This window comes from Passer montanus, unplaced genomic scaffold, assembly GCF_014805655.1.
Source record: "Passer montanus isolate IOZ18808 unplaced genomic scaffold, ASM1480565v1 scaffold35, whole genome shotgun sequence".
Taxonomy (NCBI): Eukaryota; Metazoa; Chordata; class Aves; order Passeriformes; family Passeridae; genus Passer; species Passer montanus.
This window is the reverse complement of record NW_024368263.1, coordinates 3,755,729-3,769,290: the sequence shown is the minus strand read 5'-3', so window position 1 is coordinate 3,769,290 and position 13,562 is coordinate 3,755,729. Positions and strand designations below refer to the sequence as shown.

At 40.5% G+C, this 13,562-nt stretch overlaps 1 protein-coding gene across 17 annotated transcripts in view; it reads left to right on the top strand.

The window, feature by feature from the left end:
* Window positions 1-13,562, top strand: part of MBTD1 (mbt domain containing 1) — a 30,897-nt gene continuing 17,335 nt past the window's right edge. For 6 of the 17 annotated variants that reach the window (XR_005628276.1, XR_005628275.1, XM_039716495.1 and 3 more), the window contains exons 1-6: window positions 1-107; window positions 1,709-1,897; window positions 7,397-7,598; window positions 8,741-8,880; window positions 9,445-9,559; window positions 9,648-9,733. Coding sequence is in view for 15 of the 17 variants with exons in the window: in XM_039716495.1 (XP_039572429.1) it covers window positions 7,445-7,598; window positions 8,741-8,880; window positions 9,445-9,559; window positions 9,648-9,733 (495 nt within the window). In the remaining 2 variants the exon portion in view is untranslated. Of the gene's footprint in view, window positions 108-209; window positions 1,898-7,396; window positions 7,599-8,354; window positions 8,881-9,444; window positions 9,560-9,647; window positions 9,734-13,562 lie in introns of those variants that run through there. The other 11 variants (XM_039716497.1, XM_039716493.1, XM_039716496.1 and 8 more) reach the window with 9 other exon arrangements.

Here is a 13,562-nt window from a genome sequence, read left to right as displayed (position 1 = left end):
CGCCGCGCCCGGCCCCCGCCGCGGGCCCCCGCAGCCCTGCGGCGAGCGCGCAGGGCCAGCAGGCGGCTCCTGCCCATGAGGGCCTGATGGAAAACACAAAGGAGCTGGTGAGTACCGGAGCCCGCGGGTGGTGCGGCCGCCGCGGCAGCCCCGGCCCCTGGAGGGGGAGCGGCGCGGGGCGGGGGCTGCGCGATGCCCGGGGCCCGTGAGGGGGGAGGGAGGTGGGGACAGCCCGGGCTGCTGCGGGGGCGGCCCAGGGGTGCGGGCCCGTCCCGGGCCGGGGCTGCGGGGCCGGGCCGGCGCTGCCGCCCCCGGGGGCTCCGGCCCCAGCACGGCTCTTCCCCTTGGCCGAGTTCTGCCCTTCGCCCCGCTTTCCTCTTGTCTCGGATCCGCTTCTCCCCCTGCTCCGCTGAGTGCCGGGATTCAGCAACTTCCTCCAGCAGCTCCAGCTTTAAAGTTCAGTTTCCCAGCGTGGTCATGATTAGTGCTGATTAGTTTTCTTTATTATCAGTGCTTCGAAAAGTTGGGTTTTTTTGCGGCCACTTCCCCCGCTCCGTGCAGTTTTTATGACTTCTGGTGTTGTGACTTTGTTCTCTTTGTGAGCGGTAGTAAACTCGTGAAACCAGTTTCGCTTTCAGGTTGTTGCTGGAAATGTTTGAAAGTGTAGCAATTTCTGCCCGGCGTGGCTTTGAAAATTAAAAGTCCTACTACAAAGCATATGCTGATTATAGTAAAAAAATTCTGTGTGTGAAAAAGCAATTTATTTTAAAATGTGGCTGGCAACTGTTGCGATTTTTCACATCTAAACCTAGTCAAAACTGAAAGCTGCCAGGCAATCTCTTGTATTTTAAATTAAAATTATTTTGCAGGTTTGAGGATCTGCATTTACATATTTATTGTATTCAACACTTTAATTTTGACTTAAAAGAAATTAACTACGGCTATGAGAGTCTAATCTGGAGCCTTCAATGAGAACTAAAATAATATATTCCCTTAAGAAGGCAATAAAACTTGGCAGGTTAATTGTCTTTACTCATTTCTTCGGCCTAGGCATCGTTTTGAGGAAGTGAGTAATGTAGGCTGTAGGAAACTCTGCAGAGGGATCTTGTTTCCCAGGAACACTTCAGGTGTTGTTCTTGAGAATACGTGGGCTTGAGCACATGCAGAAAGATTGCAAACTGGAAGTAAGAATTCTCTCCGTTGTTCCCTAAAGAGCAAGGTGCCCCTGGCAGCAGTGGTAGCATGCAGAGAAGTTCCCTCTCATTGGCTTGCATTTCTCTTACCTTCTAAAATTTGATTTAATTTTGCAAGGCTTTTCCTATCTTCTGCTAACCACTACTGCATTCCTTCATTTCTCAGGTAAGTTGGTACACTCTGGGGATGTGGGATCCTTGGCTGAACCTGGCTCTGAGCACGTGGAATGAATTTAGGTGTTTAGGTTTTGGGTTGGTGGTGGTTTTGGGGTTCTTTACGTTTAAATTTGTTATTTTATTTGGGGTTTTGTTTGTTTGTTAATTTTAATGGTAACACAGTGTTTAAAGTGAAATATTTGCCTCTTCCTTTGCTTTACTCCTGTAAGGGCCTTATAGAAATGTAATAGAGTTTGTAACAGATTTTTAGTTTTATCAAAACTCAGATATTTCGCAGATTAATCATCACACCCCCCCTCCAAAACTTCCTGCTAATGTGATATATTTTTTTATGAAAGAGTCTCCCCTCTTGTGTGAAACCCCCTGGGGAAGAGGCTATGGACAAAACCATTGGCAAACAGCAGAAACTGGCTTCAGACAAAATGCTGTCATACATAGCAAATGAAGAGACAGGAAAAAACATTTCTGTAATTTTCCAGCAGAGATTTTACTTATAATAAGAGTGGAAGGCACATTTCCAGATAGAGGTGAGTTGCTTATATAAAAAAAGTAAGTGTGGTTGGTTCTGATTTCCAAAAATCCCAAGATGTTTAGTTTTGGGGGTCTTTGTTTGTTTGTTTTTAATGAAAGCTGAAAGTGTGTTTTCTTTAAATTGGTGTCATGTTTGAATTTTCTTTTTTGGTCATGTTCTGTGGCACAATTAGGCTTCAGTTCCATGGGGACAAGCTACTATTCTACTGTAAATTATTTTGGCCAACTTGCATTCAAAAGAGTTGTAATAAAGTAGTTCTATTGCAGTGTTTCCTTAGCATCCAGAGCTGAAACTAAGTTTGTAGCACAAAGCATCAATGAACTCTTGGAAACAAAACCTGTGCATCAAGTTTAATTTAAACTTGGAAATACCCTTGGATCCCTTCAGGATATGTGATTAAAGTAAATCTGTCTTATGGCAGACCCCTGGCTTGAAGGCTGTGGTGACCTCATGGTTGACCTTGGCCTCAGATCCCACCTGTCCATAGTTCTGTCCTGTCTGGGAGGGTTGCAGCTGCATATGGGAAGTGATGCCTCTGTTCAAGTGCTGGTGTACCTTTGCTGGGCTACAGCTCCTGTGCTCCAAGCTCCAAATTGCTTCCATTCTTAGTTCAAGCCCCAGATTGAATTCAAAAGCAACAACAGCCATTTGGAGTGGTTTGAAACCTTTCTGTGGCTGTTTTGGATCCTCCTCCTGAGGCCAGCTGCACTTACCTGGGGGTAATAATTTTGGTTACATAATAATGGGATGTTTTTCTTGCAAGTTCTTACCTTCAAAACTCTTTTGCATAATTTTTGCCAATGCTCAAACATAGTCTTCATCAAGACTCTAAAGCCATTTCCTAAGTGTTTGATGTCTAAATAACATGAAATGGTATCTGGTTTGCTATGGATTGCTCACCCTTTGTGCCCACTTTTTTGTGTTGTAAGAGTAGTTACTAAACTCAAAGAATGTATGCTACAATGTGTTGATCAAATTCAATGTGTGTGTGCATATATGTATATAAAAATGTATGTTTACAGTGAGAAACTGGTTATTTTCTTACTTGTTTAGAGTTGCCTTCCTGCTCTCAGGGAAACCAGTTTCCCTGTGTTCTTTTTCATACCATTTACCTTATGTAATGCTTAATTAAGAGAATTTCTTAAAAATGCTCTGTGGTCAGGTATTCACCGGGAGGAGGGGAAGAACAGGAAAATGGGAAGTTGGGCAGAAAAAGAAAGCAGTTCTTAAGAGTTCCTTTCTCCACCCATCGCTTCAATAAAGAAAAGTATGCAAGAAACCCCCTGAGCAAAAATAGTACAGGGTAATTTGCTAGTGCTGCTCATGATACATTTCACAGTGCTCTGACTAAAAACCTCTGTTGAGGAACCAGTAATCTTATTAGGAAAATAAACCCCAGCCAGAATGCCTGAAAGTTTGTCTTGTTCTTTTGTTTGTGCATTGCTTTGGCTTAATGTACCAATAGACTCTATTAGCAGACTGCTTACTCAAGCTGCTGCTCTTTTGGCATTAACCAGCTGCAAGGTTCTGTTTAATAGCAAGCCAGGCTCCTGCTCCAAGCAGTTTCTGTGGATAGACAAGAGCCTGGTCCCTGTTTTGTTGGAAATTGAATACTGTTTAGGTTGTGTTTTGAGGAAAAGAATCTCCTCAGCATGATTTTTAGTGCAAGTCCAGCTGTGAAGAGTAGGAAGCTGGTTTTATGTTGATTTAAGGGTTGGGTTTTTTGGGGTTTTTTCTGCACACCTCTTTTTGAATCCAAGGACCTGCAGCTGCTGTGGGGAGGTGCTGCTTCAGACAGACAAGGTCTTGCTGTCTGTGAAGCCTAAAAGGACTTGTTAAGAATTGCTTGTCCTTCACGTGCCTAGAAATGACTTCCAACATTGCTTGTTCTGTTACCTCATCAGGGATGAGATGAGGCTCTTTGATCTGTCATTTCCTGGGCTCTCTTTTTGCCTTTTCTGAAGATAGGAGGGATAACAACAAAGAGAGAGAGAATGTGTGCATAAGGTAGATGGTTCCAGTTTCCTGGTGTCTCTGATGAAGCTCACCAGAGTATAGTACAGTACTTCAGGAACTGTTGATGAGATGGTTGAGAGCTTCTGGAAAAAAACTGAGGCCCTAGAAAATCAGAAAGGGAGAAATTTTGTACTTAATTTTCAAAAGGAAAAGGTGGAACCAATTAGCAAGGACTCAGCAGAAATTGCAAACTGCTGCTGTACCAAAGCTGCTGCTTTATCTTGGTTATAATTCTGTTTGAGGTATACATTGTCCTTCTTGTAAGAATGTGTCTTTGACCTTTGAATTCAATCAGTGCTCCTACTTTTTTCACTTCCAGATGCTAGAGCTTCTTTTCATCTCAAGAGTTCTACAGGAAGGGTTTTCAAAGCTTCCTCATGTTCACTTTGTTCCTACAAATGCTGTGTTTCAACATGGGTTAAAAAGAGCCTCTGTGGTGTTTATTATCAAAATAGAAGTGTTTTGATCTGCTCTAACAAAATTTCAGCATAGGTATTTGTGTATCATCTTCCCTAACTTTCACCTGCTTTTGTGTACAAAGTATTTTGTTGGTTTTTTTCCTGCAATCTCTGCCTTTTTGAAATCTCACCAAACATTTTGAGTAGTTTCCCCAGTTGCAATCCAGGTAACTACAAATGAACATTAAGAATGTCCTGCATAAATTATCTGGTGAAAGCTGGGATACAAATATTTTACAAAAACTACAGTATTATTTTAAAATAAGCAAAACTGCTGATTGGAATTGCCAATTCGATATTCAGTAATTTTGAATTGGAACAGTTTAGCTGAATATTAAGTAAATGGAAAGGTGATACATGAGGATTGTTTTGACGGTGTAGTTAAACTCAAAAACCTGATGATTGCTACTTTTGAAGTTGTATAAAACTGAAGAATGATTTTTCCTAATTGAGCGCCCAACTTTCCATTTACAAAGAGAAGCTGTTTTCCTTCCCATCTGTGGATATTTTGGCAGAGAGCTTTGCAGTAATATTGAGGTTCTAAATGGAAGTCATGCAAAAGAACAACAAAAAGAGCCAGGTGCACTGTTGTGGTAGTCCTTCTAACCTTGCCCTGTGCTTCAGCTTCTGGTCCTTCACCTTGCTCCCAGCTTCCCAGTTCTTCTTCCACCTTCCCTGGCAGTGGGAGCAGAGCTGGCATGGGGAATTGCAGGGACTGGGAATGGGCTGCACTTCACTTCCTTCTGAGTGGCATCAGCATTTCAGACCACTGAGCAAAGTTACCACCCTATAGGGCCAGAGTTCTCCAGTCTGGAGTGGGAAGGGGATGTCCTAAGACAGGCTTGTACTGCAGCCTCCATAAGAGAGCTGAAGCCAAAGAATCACACCTTGGAATGGGATGAGACCCTAATCTCTCAGTGAAATCAGACCAGCTGTCTTAAAGAGGATAAGGGCATGAAGAGGGAGATCCTTCCCTAGGCTTTGAAACACCACAAGTATCTGTCCATAAAACCTCCTAAGCATGATAGTGCTCTGGTAGTACTGCTGGGAATGGTTCATGTGGAATCACAGTTTATATCTTAGCAGAGACTGTGGTCAAGAGAACTTAAATACCGAAATGTTCAGGAGTTCCTGAAATCTTAAGGAGGATGACTAGTTTTCGTCATCTGCTCTGAAAATTTCTGGCAGTGTTGGCAGGACACTGTATCCATGGCGACGTTGTGCTCATCTTTGCCTTAAGCTGCACACATGTGCACACACAAACAAGTCACTGTCATGCATGTTGGTGGCAGATGGGACAGGTGACACTGCTGCCAGCACGGGTCAGGGCTGGGCTTTGTCTACCATGGCTCAGTGTTTCCTCTAACAATGCCATGGGCTGGTTTCAGTGCCTTGAGGAAGTTATCAGGTTATGCCCTATCCTAAATTTGATTTGCTTAAATACAATTTTTTTTTTGGCTGGGGTGTATATTCATAATTAATGTTACACTGACTTGGTTGTTTTGTTTCAAAACTACTGTAAGTGTGTTTAAAGTGTTTGCCTTATTGCATAACCTTTTGTGCTTACTGGGTTTTTGGAGATTTTTTTTTTTTAAATAATTGCATGCTAAGATTGGGTCAGTGTGGAAATCGGTTTTCCCTTGTGCCTATTAGGAAATTCTTCCATGATAGGATTTATTTAGATTTCCAAGTAAAATATATTATAATAAAGGCATAGCATAGCAGAAAAAGGCTTGAAGGAGATCTAACAACAAAGATGTTCAGGCATATCCTCTAGGAAGGGGTTTGGGGAATTGTGACGAAATCTTGAAGCTATGAATCCAAATGCAATTTAAAAAGGAAAAAAAAATCCCAATCACATTACTTTTCTGTCTACACTGACTTTTAAATAAAATTAGGTCTTGGAAAAGGAAGTTGAGCCAAAGGCTTTTGAAATTTTTCTTATTTTCTTGTCTGTACTTCACGCCTCTAACTTGTGCTTTTATTGTAGAATTTTTTTTTGGTCTTTATTTGTTATTTCCTCTCAAACTTAGTAGATATTAAGATTATGGAAATAATATGAAATATAAAATGTTCTTTTAGCTTAATGAGGGCATCACATAGGAGTAGCCTTGTTTCAACAGAGCTGTGTAAGATATTAATAAGTGAAAATTGTCACTGTATCAAAATGCATGTGGTGGATGTGCCTCAGAAAAAGTACATCTGTTAATCTCTTCTTTGCTGTCTTTGTTGGAAATTGCTTAACTGTCATGCCTTCTACAAAATTGTGTGGTTTTATCTTACTTCAGATTTTTTGATTATAGAAAAACTATTATGTAACAAGTTTTTTGTGTATGACAGTGGCAAATTAGTCACCTTTCTCTCTTTCAGCATTTGTACAGACCCTATTGCCATAGTAACTGAGCTCTTCATAATGGTTAATGTATTAATCCTCTGAGCAGCCCTGTGAGCTGGAGAGGTGTTCCTGCTTCACACAGGAGTCACGGGCTCATAGGGGAGCTGAGTGATTTATGGATAACCCCACAAGCCAATAAGAGCAGAGAACCTCTCATTCCTTTTGCTGTGGTACAAGGGCCCTCTTGATTGAACTGTCTTTTCTCTGCCCAGCTTTCTCAAATGAATGAATTTTAGTGGAATTGGCTGCAGCCATCTGGAATGTGCTCATTTGCATATAAGATCAGTGTGGCTTGTCAGTGTTCAGCTCATCAGACTTAATGAACTCTAAAGATACCAAGGAAAATAAATATATGGATGGCTCCTGTGTATTCTCAGTGGATCATGAGACACATTTTTTCTTTCTGTATATGACAACACCAAAAATTGGCCAGTTTTGATTATGCCAATGCTCATGTAATTGGCAATACATGGCTCATGTCTGTGCTGATACAGCAGTGCTTTAGAATATCTGCTTTTGAAGACTGACCTGTGAAACTTTTTAAGCTTGACTTTGGAATCTTTGCATTCAGAACATTCTGCTATTCTTTGGTTTTTTGTGTTGTTTGGTTATTTTTAATTTTTAGACAGAACATAGTTCGCGAGTGGAAAGGAAACGTCGAGACTCGTTCGGGATGTTTGACGGTTATGATAGTTGTAGTGAGGACACCAGCAGCAGCTCCAGTTCAGATGAAAGTGAGGAGGAGGTTGCTCCTTTGCCATCCAGTCTCCCAATTATCAAGAACAATGGGCAAGTTTATACTTATCCAGATGGCAAATCTGGCATGGGTAAGTGTGTGCTGTGTGAGTGCAAGGAGTTGGATGTTGATGGATTTTAGCGTGAGCTGGGTTGTGAGGGTCCCATCCCAAGTGTTGGTCCCAACTGAAAAGGGACCAAAGCAGCTAAAGGGTTGGGGTTGGTTGGTTTTGACGAGGGGAATTGTTTGGGTTGTGCTAAACTGAAATGAGAGAGGGTTTGAATCCTGCTGACAGGGAAGAAATAGTATGGGAACATCTTCCCTCCTGTCAAATGTGTTGTGTGCGAACATGCATGTGTTCTCATGTGCATTAGTTTTATTCTTTGAGGAGCTTTGAGGACAATGTCAGTGTGTTCTAGCTATGCCAGGGCATACCTTTTCTCTGCCCTTTGTTACATGTACAATATGTTTAAATATTTCTTCCTATGGTAGGAAAACTTCATTACTGCTACTGTATAAAACCTGTTAGTGTATACCTGTTTACTCCTTACTAGCTGAGAGCTAGAGGATCTAGGAAAATAGATTGAAAGGGAAGATTTCTTTTGTTATCAGGGAAAAATATTTTATGTGAAATCCTAGTGATTAGTGTGGAGCTCTCTCTGGGCAGAATTTGGGTGTTGTCTCACTAGCATTAGTTGGTCTCTGAGTCTTACTCATCATGGAATACACTGTGGGTGATGCTGTCCATCTCTGAAACGTGATTCGAGCCAGAAAAAAACACTGGTGGGCTGGGGTAATTGGGATATACTAATTTATGAATCAAACAGTAAATGTGGTTTTATTTCAGGTTGGAAGTATTCTATGTTTAGAGGAAACCAAGAATGGCAAGCCCAGATTCAAAGCAGATGCTTCCTTGAGAACAGTGAAAAACCAAAAATCAGCTTGAGCTGATGTAGCTGGGTCATTCCCTTGCACCGGAGGTGAAATTGATAGGGAGCAGAAAGAGGCACTGTTTCACCAGTGAACTTGAGGTTCTTGCTGTTTCACTGATATTAGTAGTGGTATTTAAAATTTTTTTTTCCTGTGCAACTTTCTTTGGGGTAAAGCCCTCAGAAACTGTTTGATGGTACCACCTGCAGGAACTTCATTCTGTGCTCTATATTCTGATATTTTTTTTTTTCCATTTTAACTACACTCGTAATATTTTGAGGTGTTTTTCTTTCTTCTGATTAGCTACGTGTGAGATGTGTGGGATGGTTGGTGTCCGGGATGCTTTTTACTCTAAAACCAAGCGCTTCTGCAGTGTGTCGTGCTCCAGAAGCTATTCCTCCAACTCCAAGAAGGCCAGCATTCTGGCCAGGCTTCAGGTAGCGGTACAGACACCGTTTTCTTTACATCCTTTCTGTCGTCTGTGGTGGTGAAATTGGGTATTTGTACACATGGGCTGCATGTTTTAATATCACTTTCTTGGGTTTGAGGGTTTTCTTAATAGGTGTATGTCCGTTGGCTTAAAATATTAATCAAGTAATCATCCAGGCATGTTTGTAGTATTCAATAAAAGATAGAAAAGTGTCAAGAAATATCGTTATACCCTGTCTCAAATTCATTGCAACAAATGCCAATAAATTGCATTGCTGTAAGTTGGATTAAAAGTTCTTCCTTTTGACCTGCTTTTAAGAGATATCTTTTTTTCAGGTAAACAGCAGTGAATCTGTAGTGCTGTTCAAGTTGGGATAGTAGTACAAAAGTCATCTTTTGGACACTCCTTACTACTGGTTTTTAAATTTATTTTATAATACATGTGTGATACTTAGTCTCTGTGTACTTCTGATTTTAGTTTAAATCTGTCAAAGTTAGCTGCAGACCTGTGGAAATTTCCTGACGGGAGTTTAGAAAGATGTTATTTATTTGGGTTGTTTGTTTGTTTTTTTTTTTAGGGCAAACCTCCAACAAAGAAGGCTAAAGTTCTACAAAAACAGCCCTTAGTGGCTAAATTAGCAGCATATGCCCAGTACCAAGCAACTTTACAAAACCAGGCAAAGACAAAAGCAGGTAACAGTATATAAACAGAGCTGAAACAAAAACACTGAAAGATTTGTGCCTCATGAGCAGCTTCCTAACTGAAATAACTTTCCCTTAGCAGCTGTCCCTGTGGAAGGTTTCAGCTGGGGTAACTACATCAATAGTAATAGCTTTACAGCAGCTCCTGTTACCTGCTTTAAACACGTGAGTATTTCTCAGTTTGTGCTTTCCTTCTCTGTATGTGAATAAGTGAGTCTGTGGAAGTTCTTGAATTTATTTTTTCAAAACATTAATATCCAATTATTTTTCATTATGTGAGAATGACTCCTTTTTAGATAATTTTTGTCCTTTAAAATCATTCTGAACACCATCAGTTATTTTCATCATAGATACACTCTTATAAACAAAAAGGAAGGCTCTTACATACTTGAGAATTGTTTTTCTTATGTTCAAGTCACAAAATAAACCCATGTACTGCAGAGTAACAAACCAGCCAAGTCAAGCTGTACTGAAAACAGTTACAAAAGGCTTTTTAGATTAAGTCAGGCTTGTTCCATTGTGTTGGACTGATCTTTTCATTACATATTTAGATTTAGAGGTTTTTTCTTTATTTTTAGTCAGATTCTCCCTGTCAGTCCTGCTGCCAAGTAATCTAGTATGGGGGGAAACTAAGGCTGTTTAGAAATCTGAAATTTAAAAAGTTGGTTTTCTTTGTTTTAGAGTTTCAAAAGTTTCAGACAAAAAGACATTCTTTAATGACTGAGGAAATTAGGGGTTGGGGAAAATATTTAGCACCATCTGTCTTTAATGTGTTTATAAAATTCCAGACATGAGACATTAGACTGACAATTAAAATATTGTCAGTACTTCCTGTCTCTTAAGTAAAAGCTTTGACAAAAGGTGTTTTCTCAGCATATTTTTTAATTTCAGAAGTTGAAGTGTACTGTATAACAAATTTTTTTTCTTGCTCTAAATTATGTGCTGAAAGTTGTAATCAAAACAAACGTTTTTCTTCATGGAAGTTGTCCATGAGAGAGAAGAGAAATATTTTCTCTTCAGCGCAGGAATTGCTGCTGAGCCCTCTCAGATCATAAACCAGTGGGAGATGAGGGCTCCTGGCAGTTGGCACTCTGTGAATGGTGCCCTTTATGCTCAGAGGCCTCAGCTACTGCCCAGAACAGAGCCTTGCCTGGGAGAACTTGGGGAATTTGTATCAATTTCCGCATGCTCCAGTCAGCATGTTTGCACTTTGCTTTCACAGCTGTGTGCATGTAATAAGTGATTTCATAATCCATATCAAAAAGTTTCATTTGATAACATGGACTGTGCTATTGGATCTGCAGATGTCTCAGGGCGTGTGGCATCCTGTATTAGAGACAGCTACAGTCGTCAGATCACTCGTAAATTATGCTCCAACATTACATTTTATTGAGAGCAGTTGTATCTCCTTTTCTCACTGCTTCATTCATTCAGGTGCACACTGCCCCAATAATGGGAAGCAAGACCACACTAGTGGTCACATTGTACCTCAGAAATTTTCACAAGATAATGGCAACAGTGCTGCCAAGTAGCCTGAAAGTTGTTTCTTTTCTGTCCTGGTTTTCCTTTTTCATACAAGTAAAATGCAAATCCTGCTGTTTTCTTTGGAGAGCTCTACTTCTTTGGTGGATATGAGTTAGTGTTATAAGGGTATGATTTGCATTTAACTTTCCTGTGGTTATTTATTGGAAAAATACATTATTTAGACCAGTCAGAATCTGAAAAACACATCAGTGCTCTTTTGTTAGGTCCTTCTCTTTGTCCCACTCTCCACTGATAACTAAACAGTATTCTTTTTGACTTTCTGGAAAGATTATTGCTATTTTCTGTATACTATATTGCTTTGATTTGTAAAAGTTTGTATGAGTTGATGTTTGTTTACCATCCATATTATGGATTTCATACACCATGTATGTGTGTGATCGAATATATAAAGCTGTTCTCACATACAGTGAGCTCATTGCTGACCTGCATTCCACTTTTTATCCTCTAAACACTTTTTACTCTTTTCTATAGTTGCTTTTATTAGTTCAAACCATTCCTACAACTGAAAGCAAATTACAGTGGTTTGAGTTATTTCTCAGTACTACTTACTGGACAGTTTTATGCACAATTAAGAGCAATTATTTCTTTTCACTCTGTTGCTAATGAGAGGCACATTTCCTGAAGTTCTTTCTTCCACCTGAATTTTATTCTGAGCCGAAATATTTTCATTCTCTTGATTTCATCTGTTTTGAAAGTATATCCAGTGATTTAAGGGAGCATTTCCAGGATGCTACACTGGGTGGCAATATTCTGCCTTGAAGGTTTTTGTTTAAACCCTTTTGCATGTTTTCTGCTCTGGCATTACCTGTTGTTGGGGCGCTGCTCACACACCAAGTTTCAGCATTCCATACAATTCAGGAATTTGTAGCATCACCATCAGGATTTGCCATTAAAATCCTGATTTAATTTAAAGTCTGGACTCATGGCAGTGTTGATGCCTTCCAAAACCTCTAGAAGCCACTGATTTAAGCCACGTGAGCTCTTTATTCAGGTGCGTATGTGGAATACTTGGCGTTTAGGTGCTCCTGTCAAACAGGCCCTTCCTGACTGCACCTTACCTTGCAGAGAAGGCCCTTGGTGCTCACAGATAGACCCCTCCCAGGTCCTGTCTCGGAGCAGGAAGCCAGGAACCAGCTCTTCCTTGTTTGGGAGTGATGTGACGTGGATCTCTTCGTCATGAGTCTGAAAGGTAAATTTGTTCTTACCTGTAAATGATGGTTCTGCTAGTTCCATGCCAATCCAGACTGCAGTCACCTTTCAGTCAGCAGATAAGTAAGATTTAACACTTCCCTAGTGCATTTTGAGTTTTTAAGAGCACTCTTCAAACATTGATTGATTAATCAGATGAGACAGAAGAGAGATGAAGGAAGATGGCTGTCACAGCCCTGGTTTATCCAGGTCTTCCTGCTTCAAGAATATCCCTAATGAGTGAAGGAGACTAACATGGTGCAGTGTAGCAGGTGTGCTGTAAACCATCCCTCAGGACAGTATAATTGTCTGACATTTCAGCAGTGATGCTGCACAGGATGGCTTCCTTCTTGAAAGGGTGAGCCATATGGATTGGTGTAGGAGAACTAGCAGAACCAATGTTTTCACAGACAAGGACAAATTTAACTTTCTGCTATTTCCGTCTATACCAATCCACGCTCTGGAAATGAAATTTCCTTTTTAAGTTGATGTCAGGAGAAGTGTTTTGATGCACTATTCTCTCTGAATCAACTGAATAGATGACCAGGCATTAAAATGTACTTCAGTGCAGCTGAATGATGAAATTTGTTAGCACTGTTGTTTTGGATTATTTGGCCTCATCTGTATCTCTATACGAGCAACAAGATTTGCTAAAATATGCAGTTTGAAAAGTTTTATTTCCCCATTTCAATTCAAAAACCTACACTTGTCAATTTAGAGAGGGTAGTGGTGAGAGGGTGGGACTTAAGTTGTATCTGCATATTTTGTATGTGAAAATAAGCCATCATCTTTTCAGTTGGATTTTTCTCTGGCTGCCAGATGGCAGAAGAGAGCTCTGTGGTCTAGACTGGTGTAGATGGGACATAGCAGAACATGAAGAGACCAGGCTTCAAGAATAGCACCTGGCATACTTACATTTTCCTTTAGGAGTTGAAACTAGTTTTAAGTTTTGTATAACCTCAAATACTTCAACTAGTGAAGGGTTTCCTTTTTTTAAGATAAATTCAGCTTCTAGTGCTACTCATGGCAATTGCTGATTGCCAGTAAAACTCCAATTTTGTCATTTTCAGTTATTCAGGATTAATCCAGATTTCATCACTTGTAGCTTCTGTTCAGTTGGAGTCTATTCCCACTGAGTGGTTCAGTTCTCTGGGTGGTTCAGTTCTCTGGGTTCTCTTTGTGAAAGAGACAGTGCAGAGCCAGAGGATCCCTCCTTCAGTTGACCCAGTGGTAGCTGGCTAATCTCTGAACTGATAAGAAT